General features: G+C 48.1%; 1 protein-coding gene across 7 annotated transcripts; it reads right to left on the reverse strand.

The window, feature by feature from the left end:
• Nucleotides 1-62: 62 nt before the first annotated feature.
• On the reverse strand, nucleotides 63-21,799 carry LOC120035869 (arf-GAP with Rho-GAP domain, ANK repeat and PH domain-containing protein 1). 7 transcript variants are annotated; one of them, XM_038982336.1, is made up of 7 exons: nucleotides 21,530-21,728; nucleotides 21,212-21,294; nucleotides 19,298-19,357; nucleotides 6,835-6,898; nucleotides 5,658-5,733; nucleotides 4,650-4,684; nucleotides 63-116 (listed from the first exon to the last, which is right to left on the reverse strand). In XM_038982336.1, exons 1-6 carry the CDS (start codon nucleotides 21,644-21,646, stop codon nucleotides 4,677-4,679), a joined length of 408 nt encoding a protein of 135 aa, XP_038838264.1. In that variant the 5' UTR covers nucleotides 21,647-21,728; the 3' UTR covers nucleotides 63-116; nucleotides 4,650-4,676. The 7 variants fall into 7 exon arrangements, with proteins under 7 accessions (XP_038838264.1, XP_038838260.1, XP_038838261.1 ...); XM_038982332.1 differs by having other exon boundaries at nucleotides 93-116; nucleotides 5,575-5,733; nucleotides 21,530-21,782; XM_038982333.1 differs by lacking the exon at nucleotides 63-116 and adding an exon at nucleotides 127-289 and having other exon boundaries at nucleotides 5,575-5,733; nucleotides 21,530-21,782.
• Between the last annotated feature and the right edge of the window lie 149 nt (nucleotides 21,800-21,948).

Below are 21,948 nucleotides of genomic sequence, written 5' to 3' on the forward strand. Positions count from 1 at the left end.
AGTCTGTACTCAGTCAGGTTGTTCTAGTAACAGTCTGTACTCAGTCAGTCTTTGTTCTCAGCCTCTCAGTCCATAGCAGGAGCTTCTTACAGGTCCTCCATGTATCCCAGGGTGCACTGCTGTCCTAAAAGGCACTGTGGTAACAGTCTCTCTCTCCTCATGACACACCTGCTGCCCCTGCTTAGAGGTCCAGCTCATAGGCACAGGTGTGTGTGTGTGGGGGGGGGGGGGTTGTCGTTACTGGAATGTTCTGATGAGTTTGTGGGTTCTATAGCTGGTGGTCTCTCCCCTATGGAACACACACGGACAATTAGATAACCGCACACCCATTCTTACACACGTACAAATGTTAGATAATGTCTCACCTTGTCTGGCCCCATTATCAGACATCTCTAAAGAGCTGAGAGAGGGAGAGAGAAAGGAACGGGGGAGAGAGAGAGAGGGATAGAGAGAGACAGGGAAAGAGGATAGAGAGAGAGGGATAGAGAGAGAGGGATTGAGAGAGAGGGATAGAGAAAGAGGGATTGAGAGAGAGAGAGGGATAGAGAGAGAGGAAAAGGGGAGAGAGGAAAAGGGGAGAGAGAGAGAGGGATAGAGAGAGGGATTGAGAGGGGAAAGGGGAGAGAGAGAGAGGGATAGAGAGAGAGGGATTGAGAGAGGAAAATGGGAGAGAGAGAGAGAGAGGGAAAGGGGAGAGAGAGAGAGAGACAGGGAGAGAAAGAGGGGGAGTAGAGAGAGCGAGAGGGTGGAGGGAGAGAGAGAGAGAGAGAGAAGGGGGTATAGGGAGAGATTAATTCATTCAGACTGGCTGACATGAACTCTGTCATGTGTAATGGTGAGTGCTAACAGTCATGTCTAACACAGTCAGTGTTCTGTATGGATTCAACATCCTGTGCTCGCATTCAACCAGGACACAGACAAGCTTACGGCACGAAGAGACAACACAACAATATATGATCACTATACCCAACACACACACACACCATCCAGCTGATAAGGAAAAAAAGCCCCATGCACAATTGTAGACTCCTGTGTGTGTGTGTGTGTGTGTGTGTGTGTGTGTGTGTGTGTGTGTGTGTGTGTGTGTGTGTGTGTGTGTGTGTGTGTGTGTGCGTGTGCGTGTGTGTGTGTGCGTGTGCGTGCGCGTGCGCGTGTGTGTGTGTCATAGCTTTATGAATGTAAATAAATCCTAGACAGATTGAATGCTGAATGACTTCAATGGGACTGGGATTAGAAAACCAGGCCAGCATCTACCTTTACATTGAATTCATCCAGAGACTTACCGTTAGTCAATTCATCTTAACATAGCTAGGTGGGACAACCACATATCACAGTAAGTCAATTATTTTCTCAATAAAGTAGTAATGAGCAAAGTCATTGACGGTAAGTAATGAGATTCTCTGCTACTCAGTCTGACCAGACTACCACAGGCTGTTCAGAGAACAGATTCAGAGGGCAGTTGGGCACCATGGAGACAGTTGATTTGTCATTCAGAGAACAGATTCCGAGGGCAGTTGGGCACCATGGAGACAGTTGGGTGGTCATTCAGAGAACAGATTCCGAGGGCAGTTGGGCACCATGGAGACAGTTGGGTGGTCATTCAGAGAACAGATTCCGAGGGCAGTTGGGCACCATGGAGACAGTTGGGTGGTCATTCAGAGAACAGATTCCGAGGGCAGTTGGGCACCATGGAGACAGTTGATTTGTCATTCAGAGAACAGATTCCGAGGGCAGTTGGGCACCATGGAGACAGTTGATTTGTCATTCAGAGAACAGATTCCGAGGGCAGTTGGGCACCATGGAAACAGTTGGGTTGTCATTCAGAGAACAGACGACCACGGGTAGTTGGGCACCATGGAAACAGTTGGGTTGTCATTCAGAGAACAGACGCCGACGGCAGAAGGGAATGGTTGTAGTGTCAGAGCGTGCTACATCTCAGTCACACACACAGACTGTTGATCCAACGAGCATTGACTTTATTAAAACCATACCTACAGTTACTATCTGAAGAACTGCAGAATTTACAAAAGTTATTTTCACATAAAAACACATTTATAAGACAAGAGACAGGTTAAAACTGAAATGTTACATATAATAAGATGATTGAGAGTTTGTTATGATATTGCTGAGAATCCAGAGCCTTTTTTATCCCTCCGCAGAGCAGTAGACCCTTCCTGACTAGTAGGTTACAGTCAGTCACACTGGCGTTGTGAAACCAGTCTCACCGCTGTGCCAACGGTTCGTTTTGACTGAATTGAAAGAGACCGTGAGCTCACCAGATCCATGCTGGTTTAACCAGACTACAGTCAAACAATGTAGGTGTTTCATGCTTTCCTCACTGACTGCTCCACGTCATCACATAGTTAGGAGTCTAAATGATAGACACAGCTCTGGCTGAAATGGGTTTATTAAAGTGTACAGAGTACCAGACAGACAATCCGTCTTCATAAAACGGGAAACAGGTGGGTGGGTGGGTGGGTGGTTGGGAGGGTGGGTGGGTGGGTGGGAGGGGGGGTGGCTGGCTGGCTGGCTGGGGGGGGGGGGGGGGTGGGTGGGTGGCTGGGAGGGTGGGTTGGTTGGTTTGGTGGGGGGGGTGGGTTGGTGGGGGGTGGGTGGGTTTCTACAGGTTAAGACCTAGAGGTGGGAGTAATGATGTCACTACAATAAGTGAACTTGGACACGCACGCACGCACGCACACACGCACACACGCACACACGCACACACACACACATCACTGTCCTCTCTCTAGTCTAGTGGAACCAACTTAATGTCTATTGACGGTCATGGTTGTCTAACAGTTTACCTACATACACGACCTGATTTCTAAACGGACAGAGTCCCCCCTTAACTTCCTATACTGCTCCCTCTGCTGGAGAAATAAATAATTACAGTCTAAAACATGGAGGGAGAACACAGTGGGAGAGGTGGGGTGAGCACTCTATAGATGGGGGAGTCTTTAAGAGAGAAGGGACACAGGTGAGGCTGACGAGGTGAGGGGAGACTTCACAACAGGGAGCGAGAGAGACGGTTAGAGGAGGGGACAGGGTTGATGTGGGACATACAGGGACAGGGTTGATGTGGGACATACAGGGACAGGGTTGATGTGGGACATACAGGGACAGGGTTGATATGGGACATACAGGGACAGGGTTGATGTGGGACATACAGGGACAGGGTTGATGTGGGACATACAGGGACAGGGTTGATGTGGGACATACAGGGACAGGGTTGATGTGGGACATACAGGGACAGGGTTGATGTGGGACATACAGGGACAGGGTTGATGTGGGACATACAGGGACAGGGTTGATGTGGGACATACAGGGACAGGGTTGATGTGGGACATACAGGGACAGCTGGATTGTCAGTGAAGATCATCCCATTATCTCCAGACCTCTCAGAGACAAACAGTAACAGTCTGTACTCAGTCAGTCTGTACTCAGTCAGTCTGTACTCAGTCCGTCTGTACTCAGTCCGTCTGTACTCAGTCAGCCTGTACTCAGTACGTCTGTACTCAGTCCGTCTGTACTCAGTCCGTCTGTACTCAGTCCGTCTGTACTCAGTCCGTCTGTACTCAGTCCGTCTGTACTCAGTCAGCCTGTACTCAGTCAGCCTGAACTCAGTCCGTCTGTACTCAGTCCGTCTGTACTCAGTCCGTCTGTACTCAGTCCGTCTGTACTCAGTCCGTCTGTACTCAGTCCGTCTGTACTCAGTCAGCCTGTACTCAGTCAGTCTGTACTCAGTCAGCCTGTACTCAGTCAGCCTGTACTCAGTCAGTCTGTACTCAGTCAGTCTGTACTCAGTCCGTCTGTACTCAGTCCGTCTGTACTCATTCCGTCTGTACTCAGTCCGTCTGTACTCAGTCAGCCTGTACTCAGTCAGCCTGTACTCAGTCAGCCTGTACTCAGTCAGCCTGTACTCAGTCAGCCTGTACTCAGTCAGCCTGTACTCAGTCCGTCTGTACTCAGTCAGTCTGTACTCAGTCCGTCTGTACTCAGTCAGTCTGTACTCAGTCAGTCTGTACTCAGTCAGGTTGTTCCAGTAACAGTCTGTACTCAGTCAGTCTGTACTCAGTCAGTCTGTACTCAGTCAGCCTGTACTCAGTCAGCCTGTACTCAGTCAGCCTGTACTCAGTCCGTCTGTACTCAGTCAGCCTGTACTCAGTCCGTCTGTACTCAGTCAGCCTGTACTCAGTCCGTCTGTACTCAGTCAGCCTGTACTCAGTCAGCCTGTACTCAGTCCGTCTGTACTCAGTCAGCCTGTACTCAGTCAGTCTGTACTCAGTCCGCCTGTACTCAGTCAGGTTGTTCTAGTAACAGTCTGTACTCAGTCAGTCTTTGTTCTCAGCCTCTCAGTCCATAGCAGGAGCCTCGGTCCTCCATGTGTCCCAGGGTGCAATGCTGTCCTAAAAGGCACTGTGGTAAGTCTCTCTCTCCTCATGACACACCTGCTGCCCCTGCTTAGAGGTCCAGCTCATAGGCACAGGTGTGTGTGGCAGCAGGGGGTGGGGGGGGTTGTCGTTACTGGAATATTCTGATGAGTTTGTGGGTTCTATAGCTGGTGGTCTCTCCCCTATGGAACACACACGGACAATTAGATAACCGCACACCCATTCTTACACACGTACAAATGTTAGATAATGTCTCACCTTGTCTGGCCCCATTATCAGACATCTCTAAAGAGCTGAGAGAGGGAGAGAGAGAGGAACGGGGGAGAGAGAGAGAGGGATAGAGAGAGACAGGGAGAGAGGATAGAGAGAGAGGGATAGAGAGAGAGGGATAGAGAGAGAGGGATTGAGAGAGGAAAAGGGGAGAGAGAGGGATAGAGAGAGACAGGGAGAGAAAGAGGGGGAGTAGAGAGAGCGAGGGGGTGGAGAGAGAGAGAGAGAGAGAGAGAGAGAAGGGGGTATAGGGAGAAATTAATTCATTCAGACTGGCTGACATGAACTCTGTCATGTGTAATGGTGAGTGCTAACAGTCATGTCTAACACAGTCAGTGTTCTGTATGGATTCAACATCCTGTGCTCGCATTCAACCAGGACACAGACAAGCTTACGGCACGAAGAGACAACACAACAATATATGATCACTATACCCAACACACACACACCATCCAGCTGATAAGGAAAAAAAGCCCCATGCACAATTGTAGACTCCTGTGTGTGTGTGTGTGTGTGTGTGTGTGTGTGTGTGTGTGTGTGTGTGTGTGTGTGTGTGTGTGTGTGTGTGTGTGTGTGTGTGTGTGTGTGTGTGTGTGTGTGTGTGTGTGTGTGTGTGTGTGTGTGCGTGTGTGTGTGTGTGTGTGTGTGTGTGTGCGCGTGTGTGTGCGTGTGTGTGTGTGTGTGTGTGTGTGTGTGTGTGTGTGTGTGTAGGGGTTGCGATGAGCGTAATCAGGGTTAATCAGAGTCCAGAGGTTATCCATCCTGACCCCAGGGTCGACTCCGCCCCCCTCCTGACCACACACGCACTGCATCATGGGACTCAGGACAGGGCTTGGAGTGGCTGTGTCAGCATGGAGGTCTCTGATAGGCCCACGACTGTGGATTGGCCCCTGTGATTGGAGGATTGACTCACGCCAAGCGGGTCGGCGGTGAAAGCTGCAACGCTGTTCCGCATCTCATTCTCGCTGCCGCGCAACGGAATCAACGCCACATTACCATGACGCGTATCCGCCGGCAACGCACGGGTCACACGTGTTTGTACTGCATCCGCTGGCCACACGTTACCATCATACTGAGAGGGGGGGCAGAGAGAGAGGGGGGGTAGAGAGAGAGAAAGAACAGCGAGAGACAAAGTGAGAAAGAGAGCAAATTATACTCTGGCCTTATTTCCAAAAGGATCATAATAACCAGTGTGACAGACAGAACAGTGAATCATAATAACCAGTGTGACAGACAGAACAGTGAATCATAATAACCAGTGTGACAGACAGAACAGTGAATCATAATAACCACTGTGACAGACAGAACAGTGAATCATAATAACCAGTGTGACAGACAGAACAGTGAATCATAATAACCAGTGTGACAGACAGTACAGTGAATCATAATAACCAGTGTGGCAGACAGAACAGTGAATCATAATAACCAGAGTGACAGACAGAACAGTGAATCATAGTAACCAGTGTGACAGACAGAACAGTGAATCATAGTAACCAGTGTGACAGACAGAACAGTGAATCATAGTAACCAGTGTGACAGACAGAACAGTGAATCATAGTAACTAGTGTGACAGACAGAACAGTGAATCATAATAACCAGTGTGAACGACAGAACAGTGAATCATAATAACTAGTGTGACAGACAGAGCAGTGAATCATAATAACCAGAGTGACAGACAGAACAGTGAATCATAATAACCAGTGTCACAGACAGAACAGTGAATCATAGTAACCAGTGTGACAGACAGAACAGTGAATCGTAATAACCAGTGTGACAGACAGAACAGTGAATCATAATAACTAGTGTGACAGACAGAGCAGTGAATCATAATAACCAGTGTGACAGACAGAACAGTGAATCATAATAACCAGTGTGACAGACAGAACAGTGAATCATAATAACCAGTGTGACAGACAGAACAGTGAATCATAATAACCAGTGTGGCAGACAGAACAGTGAATCATAGTAACCAGTGTGACAGACAGAACAGTGAATCATAGTAACCAGTGTGACAGACAGAACAGTGAATCATAGTAACCAGTGTGACAGACAGAACAGTGAATCATAGTAACCAGTGTGACAGACAGAACAGTGAATCATAGTAACCAGTGTGACAGACAGAACAGTGAATCATAGTAACCAGTGTGACAGACAGTAGTATGTGTCCTCTCACCTGGATAGTGAGGAAGGTGGAGAACCACTCCCTCATCTCTGTCTGAGTGTCACAACACAGATACCTACAGAGGGAGAGAGAGAGATATGCAGAGGAGAGAGAGAGAGACAGGAGGAAGAGAGACAGAGAGGGTGGAAAGAGAGACAAAAGGGAGAGAGAGGAGGGTAAGAGAGAGAGGAGGGTAAGAAAGAAAGAAAACAGATGAGCTCCTGCATTTTTCAGCTTGTTTTTACAAAAAGATAGATTTAGAGTTAGATAAACTTGGATTTTTCAGGAAGGACATATACTACCCTCTACAACATAACCTTCAGTCCAAATCAAAACTTCAATTCTACAACCTGATTTTGGATGGAATGACCTGGAAGGATTCCTACAACCAAAGATTCTTATTTCAAAGCTACACAGCAAATGATCTGTCAAATAAACAACAGAAAGCTGAAACCACCATCCAACCTGGAACTGAGTGAGTCATGTTTAGTCAAAAGTCCAACCTGGAACTGAGTGAGTCATGTTTAGTCTGAAGTCCAACCTGGAACTGAGTGAGTCATGTTTAGTCTGAAGTCCAACCTGGAACTGAGTGAGTCATGTTTAGTCTGAAGCAATCTTTTATTTTCAAAAGCCAAGGAGAAAAATATATTACAATGAAATATTTACTTTATAAGGACTGAATGCTACCAGGCTTGATAGACAGAATGGATACAACTTCAATTAGCACAGAGGTGTGAAGTGAGAGGTGTCAAAGCCCTTGAGCCCAACAATGGCAGGAGAGTTTCACAGTCTACCTCAACCAAATGCAGAGGCCTTTGAAGCCCCCTCCCGCTGTTCAGAAGTAATTCAAATACCGTACCGTAAAATTATAAGGAGCACAAAAAGAGCACAAAATGAAGCTACTTGTGGAAAATTGGTGAGTTGGTGGTTGAAGATATCCCTCTAGTGGTGTGGGGGCTGTGCTTTGGCAAAGTGGGTGGGATTATATCCTGCCTGTTTGGCGCTTCCGGGGGTATCGTCGGATGGGGCCACAGTGTCTCCCGACCCCTCCTGTCAATTCAATTCAATTCAATTCAAGGGGCTTTATTGGCATGGGAAACGTGTTAACATTGCCAAAGCAAGTGAGGTAGATAGAAAGGCTCCTGTCTCAGCCTCCAGTATTTATGCTGCAGTAGTTTGTGTCGGGTGGCTAGGGTCAGTCTGTTATATCTGGAGTATTTCTCCTGTTTTATCCGGCGTCCTGTGTGAATTTAAGTATGCTCTCTCTAATTCTCTCTTTCGCTCTCTCTTTCTTTCTCTCTCTCGGAGGACCTGAGCCCTAGGACCATGCCTCAGGACTACCTGGCCTGATGACTCCTTGTTGTCCCCAGTCCACCTGGCGGTGCTGCTGCTCCAGTTTCAACTGTTCAGCCTGCGGCTATGGAACCTTGACCTGTTCACCGGACGTGCTACCTGTCCCAGACCTGCTGTTTTCAACTCTCTAGAGACCGCAGGAGCGGTAGAGATACTCTGAATGACCGGCTATGAAAAGCCAACTGACATTTACTCCTGAGGTGCTGACCTGTTGCACCCTCGACAACCACTGTGATTATTATTTGACCCTACTGGTCGTCTATGAACATTTTAACATCTTGGCCATGTTCTGTTATAATCTCCACCCGGTACAGTCAGAAGAGGACTGGCCACCCCTCATAGCCTGGTTCCTCTCTATGTTTCTTCCTAGGTTCTGGCCTTTCTAGGGAGTTTTCCCTAGCCACCGTGCTTCTACACCTGCATTGCTTGCTGTTTGGGGTTTTAGGCTGGGTTTCTGTACAGCACTTTGATAAATCAGCTGATGTAAGAAGGGCTTTATAAATACATTTGATTTGAAAAATTTAAAAAACAACTCTGCTTCTCTGCCCAAACTGGTAAGAATGGTCAAAAGGTTGTTTAGCATCCCCAGTAGCTCTATAAGAGTGGTCAAAAGGTTGTTTAACATCCCCAGTAGCTCTGTAAGAGTGGTCAAAAGGTTGTTTAACATCCCCAGTAGCTCTGTAAGAGTGGTCAAAAGGTTGTTTAACATCCCCAGTAGCTCTGTAAGAGTGGTCAAAAGGTTGTTTAGCATCCCCAGTAGCTCTGTAAGAGTGGTCAAAAGGTTGCTTAGCATCCCCAGTAGCTCTGTAAGAGTGGTCAAAAGGTTGCTTAGCATCCCCAGTAGCTCTGTAAGAGTGGCCAAATGGTTGTTTAGCATCCCCAGTAGCTCTGTAAGAGTGGTCAAAAGGTTGTTTAGCATCCCCAGTAGCTCTGTAAGAGTGGTCAAAAGGTTGTTTAACTTCTTATGGCTGCAAGGGGCAGTATTGAGTAGCCAGTTAAATCGTGCCCATTTCAAACGGCCTCGTACTCAATTCTTGCTCGTACAATATGCATATTATTATTACTATTGGATAGAAAACACTCTCTAGTTTCTAAAACCGTTTGAATTATTTCTCTGAGTGAAACAGAACTCATTCTGCAGCACATTTCCTGACCAGGAAGTGGAATGTCAGAAATCGATGCTCTGTTCAACTTCCTGCCTATACATGGGCATGATACGTAAGAGTCTACGTACACTTCATACACCTTCCCCTGGTTGTCAAGAGGCGGTGAGAGAAGAAATTTCGTGTTTATCTTGGTCTGAGGTGGAATTAAAGCTCTTTGTATGACGTGACCGTCCATTTCCTGTTTCTGGAGCGCGCGAAAGGGGACATGGATTTGCCTTCTGTTTAGCTGTCGTTATGGACGACTAACATCTCCGGTTTAGATTTTATTTGATACATGTGACCATATCATCGTAAAGTATGTTTTTTCAATATAGTTTAATCAGATTATTGAAATTTTTTCGGGAGTTTTGCCGTGTTTTGTTCTCTGACTTTGTTGACGTTTGAGAGATCCGTGCCACTTGGCAAGTGCCCATGCTAAATCAAGAGGGAAATTTGCCGTTCCAGATCCAAACAACGACTGTTCTGGACAAAGGACACCTTGTCCAACATTCTGACGGAAGATCACCAAAAGTAAGAAACATTTTATGATGCTATTTCTAATATCTGTCGTGCATGTGAACTGGTCGTCGGCGCCCAAGTGTTTCTGGCTATTGTGGCTACGCTAATATAACGCTATATTGTGTTTTCGCTGTAAAACACTTGATAAATCGGAAATATTGTCTGGAATCACAAGATGCCTGTCTTTCAATTGCTGTACACTATGTATTTTTCAGAAATGTTTTATGATGAGTATTTAGTTATTTGGCGTTGGTGTCTGTAATTTTTCTGTCTGCTTTCGGTGCAATTTCTGACTGTAGCTGCAATGTAAACTATGATTTATACCTGAAATATGCACATTTTTCTAACAAAACATATGCTATACAATAAATATGTTATCAGACTGTCATCTGATGAAGTTGTTTCTTGGTTAGTGGCTATTTATATCTTTATTTGGTCGAATTTGTGATAGCTACTGATGGAGTAAAAAACTGATGGAGTAAGAAAAGTGGTGTCTTTTGCTAACGTGGTTAGCTAATAGATTTACATATTGTGTCTTCCCTGTAAAACATTTTAAAAATCGGACATGTTGGCTTGATTCACAAGATGTGTACCTTTCATATGCTGTATTGGACTTGTTAATGTGTGAAAGTTAAATATTTTAAAAAAATATCTTTTGAATTTCGCGCCCTGCACTTTGAGCTGGCTGTTGTCATAAGTGTACCGACGTCGGGCTTGCACGCCAAACAGGTTAACATCCCCAGTAGCTCTGTAAGAGTGGTCAAAAGGTTGTTTAACATCCCCAGTAGCTCTGTAAGAGTGGTCAAAAGGTTGTTTAGCATCCCCAGTAGCTCTGTAAGAGTAGTCAAAAGGTTGTTTAGCATCCCCAGTAGCTCTGTAAGAGTGGTCAAAAGGTTGTTTAGCATCCCCAGTAGCTCTGTAAGAGTGGTCAAAAGGTTGTTTAGCATCCCCAGTAGCTCTGTAAGAGTGGTCAAAAGGTTGTTTAGCATCCCCAGTGGCTCTGTAAGAGTGGTCAAAAGGTTGCTTAGCATCCCCAGTAGCTCTGTAAGAGTGGTCAAAAGGGTGTTTAGCATCCCCAGTAGCTCTGTAAGAGTGGTCAAAAGGGTGTTTAGCATCCCCAGTAGCTCTAAGAGTGGAGAGGGTGTTATCCGCTGCTGGCCGGCTCTCCAGGCACCAACGCGTAATGTTATTTAAATACTGATATCTTAAAGTCCCTACCAGCCTAGTGTGTCACACTCGCTAATGCTTCACAATGTATTTCTTTGTAGGCTCTAGCCTTGAAATAATAGAAATAATATAGCCTGAATAATTCATTTCTGTTCCTTCTTAGTCTCCCTGTCTGGCTCCTGACCTATTTAGAGTGTTTATATGCTATTTAATATGACATGTAGCCTTTCTGAAATGATGAGGGGTAGGAAAGGACTTGAGAGGTGCACAACCCTCCATGAGAGATGAGTGAGATTCCCAACTCTGCTCACATGCTCTACCCCCAACCTCCCCTCTCTCACACACCCGCACAAGCACACTAAGACACACACAGTGCCTGGCGATAGAACCCTGGCGATAGAACCCTGGCGATAGAACCCTGGTGATAGAACCCTGGGCGTCAACACTTTCTCTCCCCCACACTCTCCCTCTCTTTCTCTCCCTCTCTTTGTCTCCCCCACTCTTTCTCCACACACAAACACACTCCTTCTCTCCCTACCCTCTCTTTGTCTCTCTCAACTGCGTGACTTTTCTGCCTGTTGTTGCTAATGGCTTGACCCAGCAGCACACAGGTGTGTGTGTGTGTGTGTGTGTGTGTGTGTGTGTGTGTGTGTGTGTGTGTGTGTGTGTGTGTGTGTGTGTGTGTGTCTGAATGAGAGTGTGTGTATATGCATGTGTACAAACACCTGCACTGCATCAGCCTCAGCCTCAGGCAAACCAGCATTAGTTGTAAGAACACTGTCATGTCATTCAAACAATGTCATTCAAACGTAATTTTTATTGTTTTATTTTTACTTTATTTTTTACTTTTATCTTTGACCATCATTCTATCTCCCGCAAAGAATCTCCACTCCCACTTGTCTCCAAGTCCACATCCTAACCCTCAGCTTCCCTCAGCCCATCCCATCTATCTCTGCTGGCCACCCACATCGTGTTTGTACGCAACACATATCTTTCAACTATGCTATGATGTTTAACGTACAATTTCAATCTATCTAATCGAATAGAATCTACAGATTGCGTGTTGAAGATAAATACTTTTACTAAGAGTATTAGTATATTAGTAATTGACTGACCCGGTCTCTCCAGATCTCCTAACAGTACTATTTCTAGGGTCAATTTTAGATCAATGCTATGCATTTTCAGCCATTCCTGAACCTGAGACCAGAAACAGGCTACCTGAGGTCAATACCAAAACAAATGGTCTATTGATTCTGTATCCTCACAACAAAATCTGCAGAGCTTCGATGATTTTATGCCCCAAATATTAAAAATTTTGTTGGTGGCAAGAATTCTATATAATAATTTTAGCTGAAAAGCATGACGTCTTGAATCTTGCGTTGTTATATATATCAACTCATACACCCTGTACCATGGAATCGGTACATCAAAAATCTCTTCCCAACTATTTTGCAATCTGTATGGCACAGTTGTCAACATCCTGGTCCTCAAATGAAACTGGTATTTATGCTAGTTTTATTCCTCTGCCAGTTTAGATCCTTTATATTGGGCAGACAGACCAGTTCCCTGCCTCCTCCATTTTGATCCTTTATATTGGGCAGACAGACCAGTTCCATTCCTCCTCCTGCTACCACCTGCCTCCTCCATTTTGATCCTTTATATTGGGCAGACAGACCAGTTCCCTTCCTCCTCCTGCTGCCACCCGCCTCCTCCATTTTGATCCTTTATATTGGGCAGACAGACCAGTTCCCTTCCTCCTCCTGCTACCACCTGCCTCCTCCATTTTGATCCTTTATATTGGGCAGACAGACCAGTTCCCTACCTCCTCCTGCTGCCACCTGCCTCCTCCATTTTGATCCTTTATATTGGGCAGACAGACCAGTTCCCTACCTCCTCCAGCTGCCACCTGCCTCCTCCATTTTGATCCTTTATATTGGGCAGACAGACCAGTTCCCTACCTCCTCCTGCTGCCACCTGCCTCCTCCATTTTGATCCTTTATATTGGGCAGACAGACCAGTTCCCTACCTCCTCCTGCTGCCACCTGCCTCCTCCATTTTGATCCTTTATATTGGGCAGACAGACCAGTTCCATTCCTCCTCCCGCTACCACCCGCCTCCTCCATTTTGATCCTTTATATTGGGCAGACAGACCAGTTCCATTCCTCCTCCCGCTACCACCTACCTCCTCCATTTTGATCCTTTATATTGGGCAGACAGACCAGTTCCATTCCTCCTCCTGCTACCACCCGCCTCCTCCATTTTGATCCTTTATATTGGGCAGACAGACCAGTTCCCTACCTCCTCCTGCTGCCACCTGCCTCCTCCATTTTGATCCTTTATATTGGGCAGACAGACCAGTTCCCTACCTCCTCCTGCTGCCACCTGCCTCCTCCATTTTGATCCTTTATATTGGGCAGACAGACCAGTTCCATTCCTCCTCCCGCTACCACCCGCCTCCTCCATTTTGATCCTTTATATTGGGCAGACAGACCAGTTCCCTACCTCCTCCTGCTGCCACCTGCCTCCTCCATTTTGATCCTTTATATTGGGCAGACAGACCAGTTCCCTACCTCCTCCATTTTGATCCTTTATATTGGGCAGACAGACCAGTTCCCTACCTCCTCCAGCTGCCACCTGCCTCCTCCATTTTGATCCTTTATATTGGGCAGACAGACCAGTTCCCTACCTCCTCCAGCTGCCCCCTGCCTCCTCCATTTTGATCCTTTATATTGGGCAGACAGACCAGTTCCCTACCTCCTCCTGCTGCCACCTGCCTCCTCCATTTTGATCCTTTATATTGGGCAGACAGACCAGTTCCCTACCTCCTCCAGCTGCCCCCTGCCTCCTCCATTTTGATCCTTTATATTGGGCAGACAGACCAGTTCCCTACCTCCTCCTGCTGCCACCTGCCTCCTCCATTTTGATCCTTTATATTGGGCAGACAGACCAGTTCCCTTCCTCCTCCAGCTGCCACCTGCCTCCTCCATTTTTGGGGCAATGCTGTAATCAATTGGTTGTACTCTTGGATTGAGCAGACCTTCCCGTAAAATTCTGATAACTCCATGAAGGACAAAACTCTACCATTACAATTTACAATATCATTTAAGAACAAAATACCATTTTCAAACATATTTCCCATTAATACAGGTATTTTATCAACCAGCACATTTGAGTTCAGCCATAATATTTGTTCTATCTTTTCAGGGAGATGAAATTGTAGCCTTCATCCTCTTTCTATCACGTATCATACCCCCACTGCTGATATTATACCCCCACTGCTGATATTATACCCCCACTGCTGATATTATACCCCCACTGCTGATATTATACCCCCACTGCTGATATTATACCCCCACTGCTGATATCATACCCCCACTGCTGACATCATACCCCCACTGCTGATATTATACCCCCACTGCTGATATCATACCCCCACTGCTGATATTATACCCCCACTGCTGACATCATACCCCCACTGCTGACATCATACCCCCACTGCTGACATCATACCCCCACTGCTGACATCATACCCCCACTACAGACATCATACCCCCACTGCTGACATCATACCCCCACTGCTAACATCATACCCCCACTGCTGACATCATACCCCCACTGCTGACATCATACCACCACTGCTGATATCATACCCCCAGTGCTGATATCATACCCCCACTGCTGATATCATACCCCCACTGCTGACATCATACCCCCACTGCTGATATCATACCACCACTGCTGATATCATACCCCCACTGCTGACATCATACCACCACTGCTGATATTATACCCCCACTGCTGATATCATAACCCCACTGCTGACACCATACCCCCACTGCTGATATCATACCCCCACTGCTGATATCATACCCCCACTGCTGATATCATACCCCCACTGCTGATATCATACACCCACTGCTGACATCAGACACCCACTGCTGATATTATACCCCACTGCTGATATCATACCCCCACTGCTGACATCATACCCCCACTGCTGACATCATACCCCTACTGCTGACATCATACCTCCACTACAGACATCATACCCCCACTGCTGACATCATACCCCCACTGCTAACATCATACCCCCACTGCTGACATCATACCCCCACTGCTGACATCATACCCCCACTGCTGATATCATACCCCCAGTGCTGATATCATACCCCCACTGCTGATATCATACCCCCATTGCTGACATCATACCCCCACTGCTGATATCATACCCCCACTGCTGACATCATACCACCACTGCTGATATTATACCCCCACTGCTGATATCATAACCCCACTGCTGACACCATACCCCCACTGCTGACATCATACCCCCACTGCTGATATCATACCCCCACTGCTGATATCATACCCCCACTGCTGACATCATACCCCCACTGCTGATATCATACCCCCACTGCTGACATCATACCCCCACTGTTGATATTATACCCCCACTGCTGACATCATACGCCCACTAGCGACATCATACCCCCACTGCTGACATCATACCCCCACTACAGACATCATACCCCCACTGCTGACATCATACCCCCACTGCTAACATCATAACCCCACTGCTGATATTATACCCCACTGCTGATATCATACCCCCACTGCTGATATCATACCCCCACTGCTGATATCATACCCCCACTGCTGACATCATACCCCACTGCTGATATCATACCCCCACTGCTGACATCAGACCCCCACTGTTGATATTATACCCCCACTGCTGACATCATACGCCCACTAGCGACATCATACCCCCACTGCTGACATCATACCCCCACTGCTGACATCATACCCCCACTGCTGACATCATACCCCCACTGCTAACATCATAACCCCACTGCTGATATTATACCCCACTGCTGATATCATACCCCCACTGCTGATATCATACCCCCACTGCTGATATCATACCCCCACTGCTGACATCATACCCCACTGCTGATATCATACCCCCACTGCTGACATCAGACCCCCACTGCTGATATTATACCCCACTGCTAACATCATAACCCCACTGCTGATATTATACCCCACTGCTGATATCATACCCCCACTGCTGACATCATACCCCTACTGCTGATATCATACCCCCACTGCTGACATCATACCCCCACTGCTGATATCATACCCCCACTGCTGACATCATACCCCCACTGCTGACATCATAGGCCCACTGCTGATATCATACCCCCACCGCTGATATCATAACTCCACTGCTGATATCATACCCCCACTGCTGACATCATACCCCCACTGCTGACATCATACCCCCACTGCTGACATCATAACCCCACTGCTGATATTATACCCCACTGCTGATATCATACCCCCACTGCTGATATCATACCCCCACTGCTGACATCATACCCCACTGCTGATATCATACCCCCACTGCTAACATCATAACCCCACTGCTGATATTATACCCCACTGCTGATATCATACCCCCACTGCTGATATCATACCCCCACTGCTGACATCATACCCCCACTGCTGACATCATACCCCCACTGCTGACATCATACCCCCACTGCTGATATCATACCCCCACTGCTGACATCACACCCCCACTGCTGACATCATACCCCCACTGCTGACATCATACCCCCACTAGCGACATCATACCCCCACTGCTGACATCATACCCCCACTGCTGACATCATACCCCCACTGCTAACATCATAACCCCACTGCTGATATTATACCCCACTGCTGATATCATACCCCCACTGCTGATATCATACCCCCACTGCTGACATCATACCCCCACTGCTGATATCATACACCCACTGCTGACATCAGAACCCCACTGCTGATATTATACCCCACTGCTGATATCATACCCCCACTGCTGACATCATACCCCCACTGCTGACTTCATACCCCCACTGCTGACTTCATACCCCCACTGCTGACATCATACCCCCACTGCTGATATCATACCCCCACTGCTGACTTCATACCCCCACTGCTGACTTCATACCCCCACTGCTGACATCATACCCCCACTGCTGATATCATACCCCCACTGCTGACATCATACCCCCACTGCTGATATCATACCCCCACTGCTGACATCATACCCCACTGCTGATATCATACACCCACTGCTGACATCAGACCCCCACTGCTGATATTATACCCCACTGCTGATATCATACCCCCACTGCTGACATCATACCCCCACTGCTGACATCATACCCCTACTGCTGACATCATACCTCCACTACAGACATCATACCCCCACTGCTGACATCATACCCCCACTGCTAACATCATACCCCCACTGCTGACATCATACCCCCACTGCTGATATCATACCCCCACTGCTGATATCATACCCCCATTGCTGACATCATACCCCCACTGCTGATATCATACCACCACTGCTGATATCATACCCCCACTGCTGACATCATACCACCACTGCTGATATTATACCCCCACTGCTGATATCATAACCCCACTGCTGACATCATACCCCCACTGCTGATATCATACCCCCACTGCTGACATCATACCCCCACTGCTGACATCATACCCCCACTGCTGACATCATACCCCCACTGTTGATATTATACCCCCACTGCTGACATCATACGCCCACTAGCGACATCATACCCCCACTGCTGACATCATACCCCCACTACAGACATCATACCCCCACTGCTGACATCATACCCCCACTGCTAACATCATAACCCCACTGCTGATATTATACCCCACTGCTGATATCATACCCCCACTGCTGATATCATACCCCCACTGCTGATATCATACCCCCACTGCTGACATCATACCCCACTGCTGATATCATACACCCACTGCTGACATCAGACCCCCACTGCTGATATTATACCCCACTGCTGATATCATACCCCCACTGCTGACATCATACCCCCACTGCTGACTTCATACCCCCACTGCTGACATCATACCCCTACTGCTGATATCATACCCCCACTGCTGACATCATACCCCCACTGCTGATATCATACCCCCACTGCTGACATCATACCCCCACTGCTGACATCATAGCCCCACTGCTGATATAATACCCCCACCGCTGATATCATACCCCCACCGCTGATATCATACCCCTACCGCTGATATCATACCCCCACTGCTGATATCATACCCCCACTGCTGATATCATACCCCCACTGCTGACATCATACCCCCACTGCTGACATCATACCCCCACTGCTGACATCATAACCCCACTGCTGATATTATACCCCACTGCTGATATCATACCCCCACTGCTGATATCATACCCCCACTGCTGACATCATACCCCACTGCTGATATCATACCCCCACTGCTAACATCATAACCCCACTGCTGATATTATACCCCACTGCTGATATCATACCCCCACTGCTGATATCATACCCCCACTGCTGACATCATACCCCCACTGCTGACATCATACCCCCACTGCTGACATCATACCCCCACTGCTGACATCATACCCCCACTGCTGATATCATACCCCCACTGCTGACATCACACCCCCACTGCTGACATCATACCCCCACTGCTGACATCATACCCCCACTAGCGACATCATACCCCCACTGCTGACATCATACCCCCACTGCTGACATCATACCCCCACTGCTGACATCATACCCCCACTGCTAACATCATAACCCCACTGCTGATATTATACCCCACTGCTGATATCATACCCCCACTGCTGACATCATACCCCCACTGCTGATATCATACACCCACTGCTGACATCAGAACCCCACTGCTGACATCAGAACCCCACTGCTGATATCATACCCCCACTGCTGACATCATACCCCCACTGCTGACATCATACCCCCACTGCTGACTTCATACCCCCACTGCTGACTTCATACCCCCACTGCTGACATCATACCCCCACTGCTGATATCATACCCCCACTGCTGACATCATACCCCCACTGCTGATATCATACCCCCAGTGTTGACATCATACCCCCACTGCTGACATCATACCCCCACTGCTGACATCATACCCCCACTGCTGATATCATACCCCCACTGCTGACATCTGTTCCGTGGTGTAGCTCAGTAAGTTCTAGAGAAATACTGGACATACTGTATAGCACACACAGACACACACAGGCACAGGACACACACAGACACAGGAGACATAGACACACACAGGCACAGGACACACACATTCACAGGACACACACAGGCACGCACAGGCACAGGAAACACAGGCACAGGACACACACAGACACACACAGGAGACACACACATTCAGGGACTCACCATTGCTGCCTCTCTGGCTTCTCCTGTTTTTCACTTCCATTGATCACAGTCAGACCCCAACTACAGAGAGAGAGATAGGAGACATCACAGTCAGACCCCAACTACAGAGAGAGAGATAGGAGACATCACAGTCAGGCCCCAACTACAGAGAGAGAGATAGGAGACATCACAGTCAGACCCCAACTACAGAGAGAGAGATAGGAGACATCACAGTCAGACCCCAACTACAGAGAGAGATAGGAGACATCACAGTCAGACCCCAACTACAGAGAGAGATAGGAGACATCACAGTCAGACCCCAACTACAGAGAGAGATAGGAGACATCACAGTCAGACCCCAACTACAGAGAGAGAGATAGGAGACATCACAGTCAGACCCCAACTACAGAGAGAGATAGGAGACATCACAGTCAGACCCCGACTACAGAGAGAGAGATAGGAGACATCACAGTCAGACCCCAACTACAGAGAGAGATAGGAGACATCACAGTCAGACCCCAACTACAGAGAGAGAGATAGGAGACATCACAGTCAGACCCGACTACAGAGAGAGAGATAGGAGACATCACAGTCAGACCCCGACTACAGAGAGAGAGATAGGAGACATCACAGTCAGACCCCAACTACAGAGAGAGAGATAGAGAGAGATAGGAGACATCACAGTCAGACCCCAACTACAGAGAGAGAGATAGGAGACATCACAGTCAGACCCCAACTACAGAGAGAGATAGGAGACATCACAGTCAGACCCCGACTACAGAGAGAGAGATATAGAGAGATAGGAGACATCACAGTCAGACCCCAACTACAGAGAGAGAGATAGAGAGAGATAGGAGACATCACAGTCAGACCCCAACTACAGATAAAGAGAGAGATAGGAGACATCACAGTCAGACCCCAACTACAGAGAGAGATAGGAGACATCACAGTCAGACCCCGACTACAGAGAGAGAGATAGAGAGAGATAGGAGACATTAAGTGAGTGGAGGAGATTTAGCAGCAGACAGACAGACATAAGAGACGGTTTCGGACTGTCCTGCCTTCTCTACTGTCAGCTCTCTAGTCACTAAAGAACAGGACTGTGGAGTGCGACGGCTCTATAACAGTCTCTCTCAGAGAGAGGGAGTGGAGAAAGACAAGGATAGGGAGAGAGAAAGAGAGGGGAGAGGAAGTAGAGGAGGGGGGGGACATGCAGAAGGAGAGGTGTTCTGACCAGTTGGGTGGTCATGGGACAGGCAGGAGGAGAGGACAGAGAGGTGTTCTGACCAGGCAGGAGGAGAGGACAGAGAGGTGTTCTGACCAGGCAGGAGGAGAGGACAGAGAGGTGTTCTGACCAGGCAGGAGGAGAGGACAGAGAGGTGTTCTGACCAGGCAGGAGGAGAGGAGAGAGAGGTGTTCTGACCAGGCAGGAGGAGAGGACAGAGAGGTGTCCTGACCAGGCAGGAGGAGAGGAGAGAGAGGTGTTCTGACCAGGCAGGAGGAGAGGACAGAGAGGTGTTCTGACCAGGCAGGAGGAGAGGACAGAGAGGTGTTCTGACCAGGCAGGAGGAGAGGTCAGAGAGGTGTTCTGACCAGGCAGGAGGAGAGGATAGAGAGGTGTTCTGACCAGGCAGGAGGACAGGACAGAGAGGTGTTCTGACCAGGCAGGAGGAGAGGACAGAGAGGTGTTCTGACCAGGCAGGAGGAAAGGACAGAGAGGTGTTCTGACCAGGCAGGAGGAAAGGACAGAGAGGTGTTCTGACCAGGCGGGTGGAGAGGACAGAGAGGTGTTCTGACCAGGCAGGAGGAGAGGACAGAGAGGTGTTCTGACCAGGCAGGAGGAGAGGACAGAGAGGTGTTCTGACCAGGCAGGAGGAGAGGACAGAGAGGTGTTCTGACCAGGCAGGAGAAGAAGACAGAGAGGTGTGTTCTGACCAGGTGGGTGGTCGTAGTTTCTTCTTGATGCCTAGATAGACCCTCAGATTCTTCACCTGCCACTCCCTCTCTGGACGATTACTCTACAGGGACACAAAACAGACAGTTTTTGTGTGTGTGTGTGTGTGTGTGTGTGTGTGTGTGTGTGTGTGTGTGTGTGTGTGTGTGTGTGTGTGTGTGTGTGTGTGTGTGTGTGTGTGTGTGTGTGTGTGTGTGTGTGTGTGTGTGTGTGTGTGTGTGTGTGTGTGTGTGTGTGTGTGTGTGTGTGTGTGTGTGTGTGTGTGTGTGTGTGTGTGTGTGTGTGTGTGTGTGTCTTACCCGCACTTCCTTGTACATCCTGAGGGAGACCGTGCTGAGGATGAAGTAGCGGTCGTGGAAGCTGCCGGTATTCAGTCCCAATCCCAGAATGCTCCTCTCCTCCCGGAACTTCACCATCCCGTGCTTGGACACATCCACTTTACTGGCTATGGGGGGACGGAATGTACCAAATCAGAAACAGTATAGGGGTAATAGCAGAGCTGAGAAGTCAATTAAATTGTGTGTGTGTGTGTGTATGTGTCCTGAGAACGTTGATATATGTCTTTTGTTTTCAATGGGAGCGAACAGACTGTTTTTCTAGCACAGCCTGGAATATGGTGACCGTACGTACATACCCCAACCAGAAGCCATGGATTACAGGCTAAAGGGTAGAGCTGCCGCTTTCAAGGAGCGGGACTCTAACCCGGAGGCTTATAAGA

This window comes from Salvelinus namaycush, unplaced genomic scaffold (assembly GCF_016432855.1).
Source record: "Salvelinus namaycush isolate Seneca unplaced genomic scaffold, SaNama_1.0 Scaffold1124, whole genome shotgun sequence".
Classification (NCBI taxonomy): Eukaryota; Metazoa; Chordata; class Actinopteri; order Salmoniformes; family Salmonidae; genus Salvelinus; species Salvelinus namaycush.

Coding starts and splice junctions, on each gene's coding strand:
- LOC120035869 (XM_038982330.1), bottom strand. CDS start 21,646: ATGGTGAAGTTCCGGGAGGAGAGGAGCATTCTGGGATTGGGACTGAAT. Junction 19,358..21,211: donor AAACTACGACCACCCACCTG/GTCAGAACACAC, acceptor CTCTCTCTGTAG/TTGGGGTCTGACTGTGATCA. Junction 5,734..6,834: donor CCACCTTCCTCACTATCCAG/GTGAGAGGACAC, acceptor CCCCCCTCTCAG/TATGATGGTAACGTGTGGCC.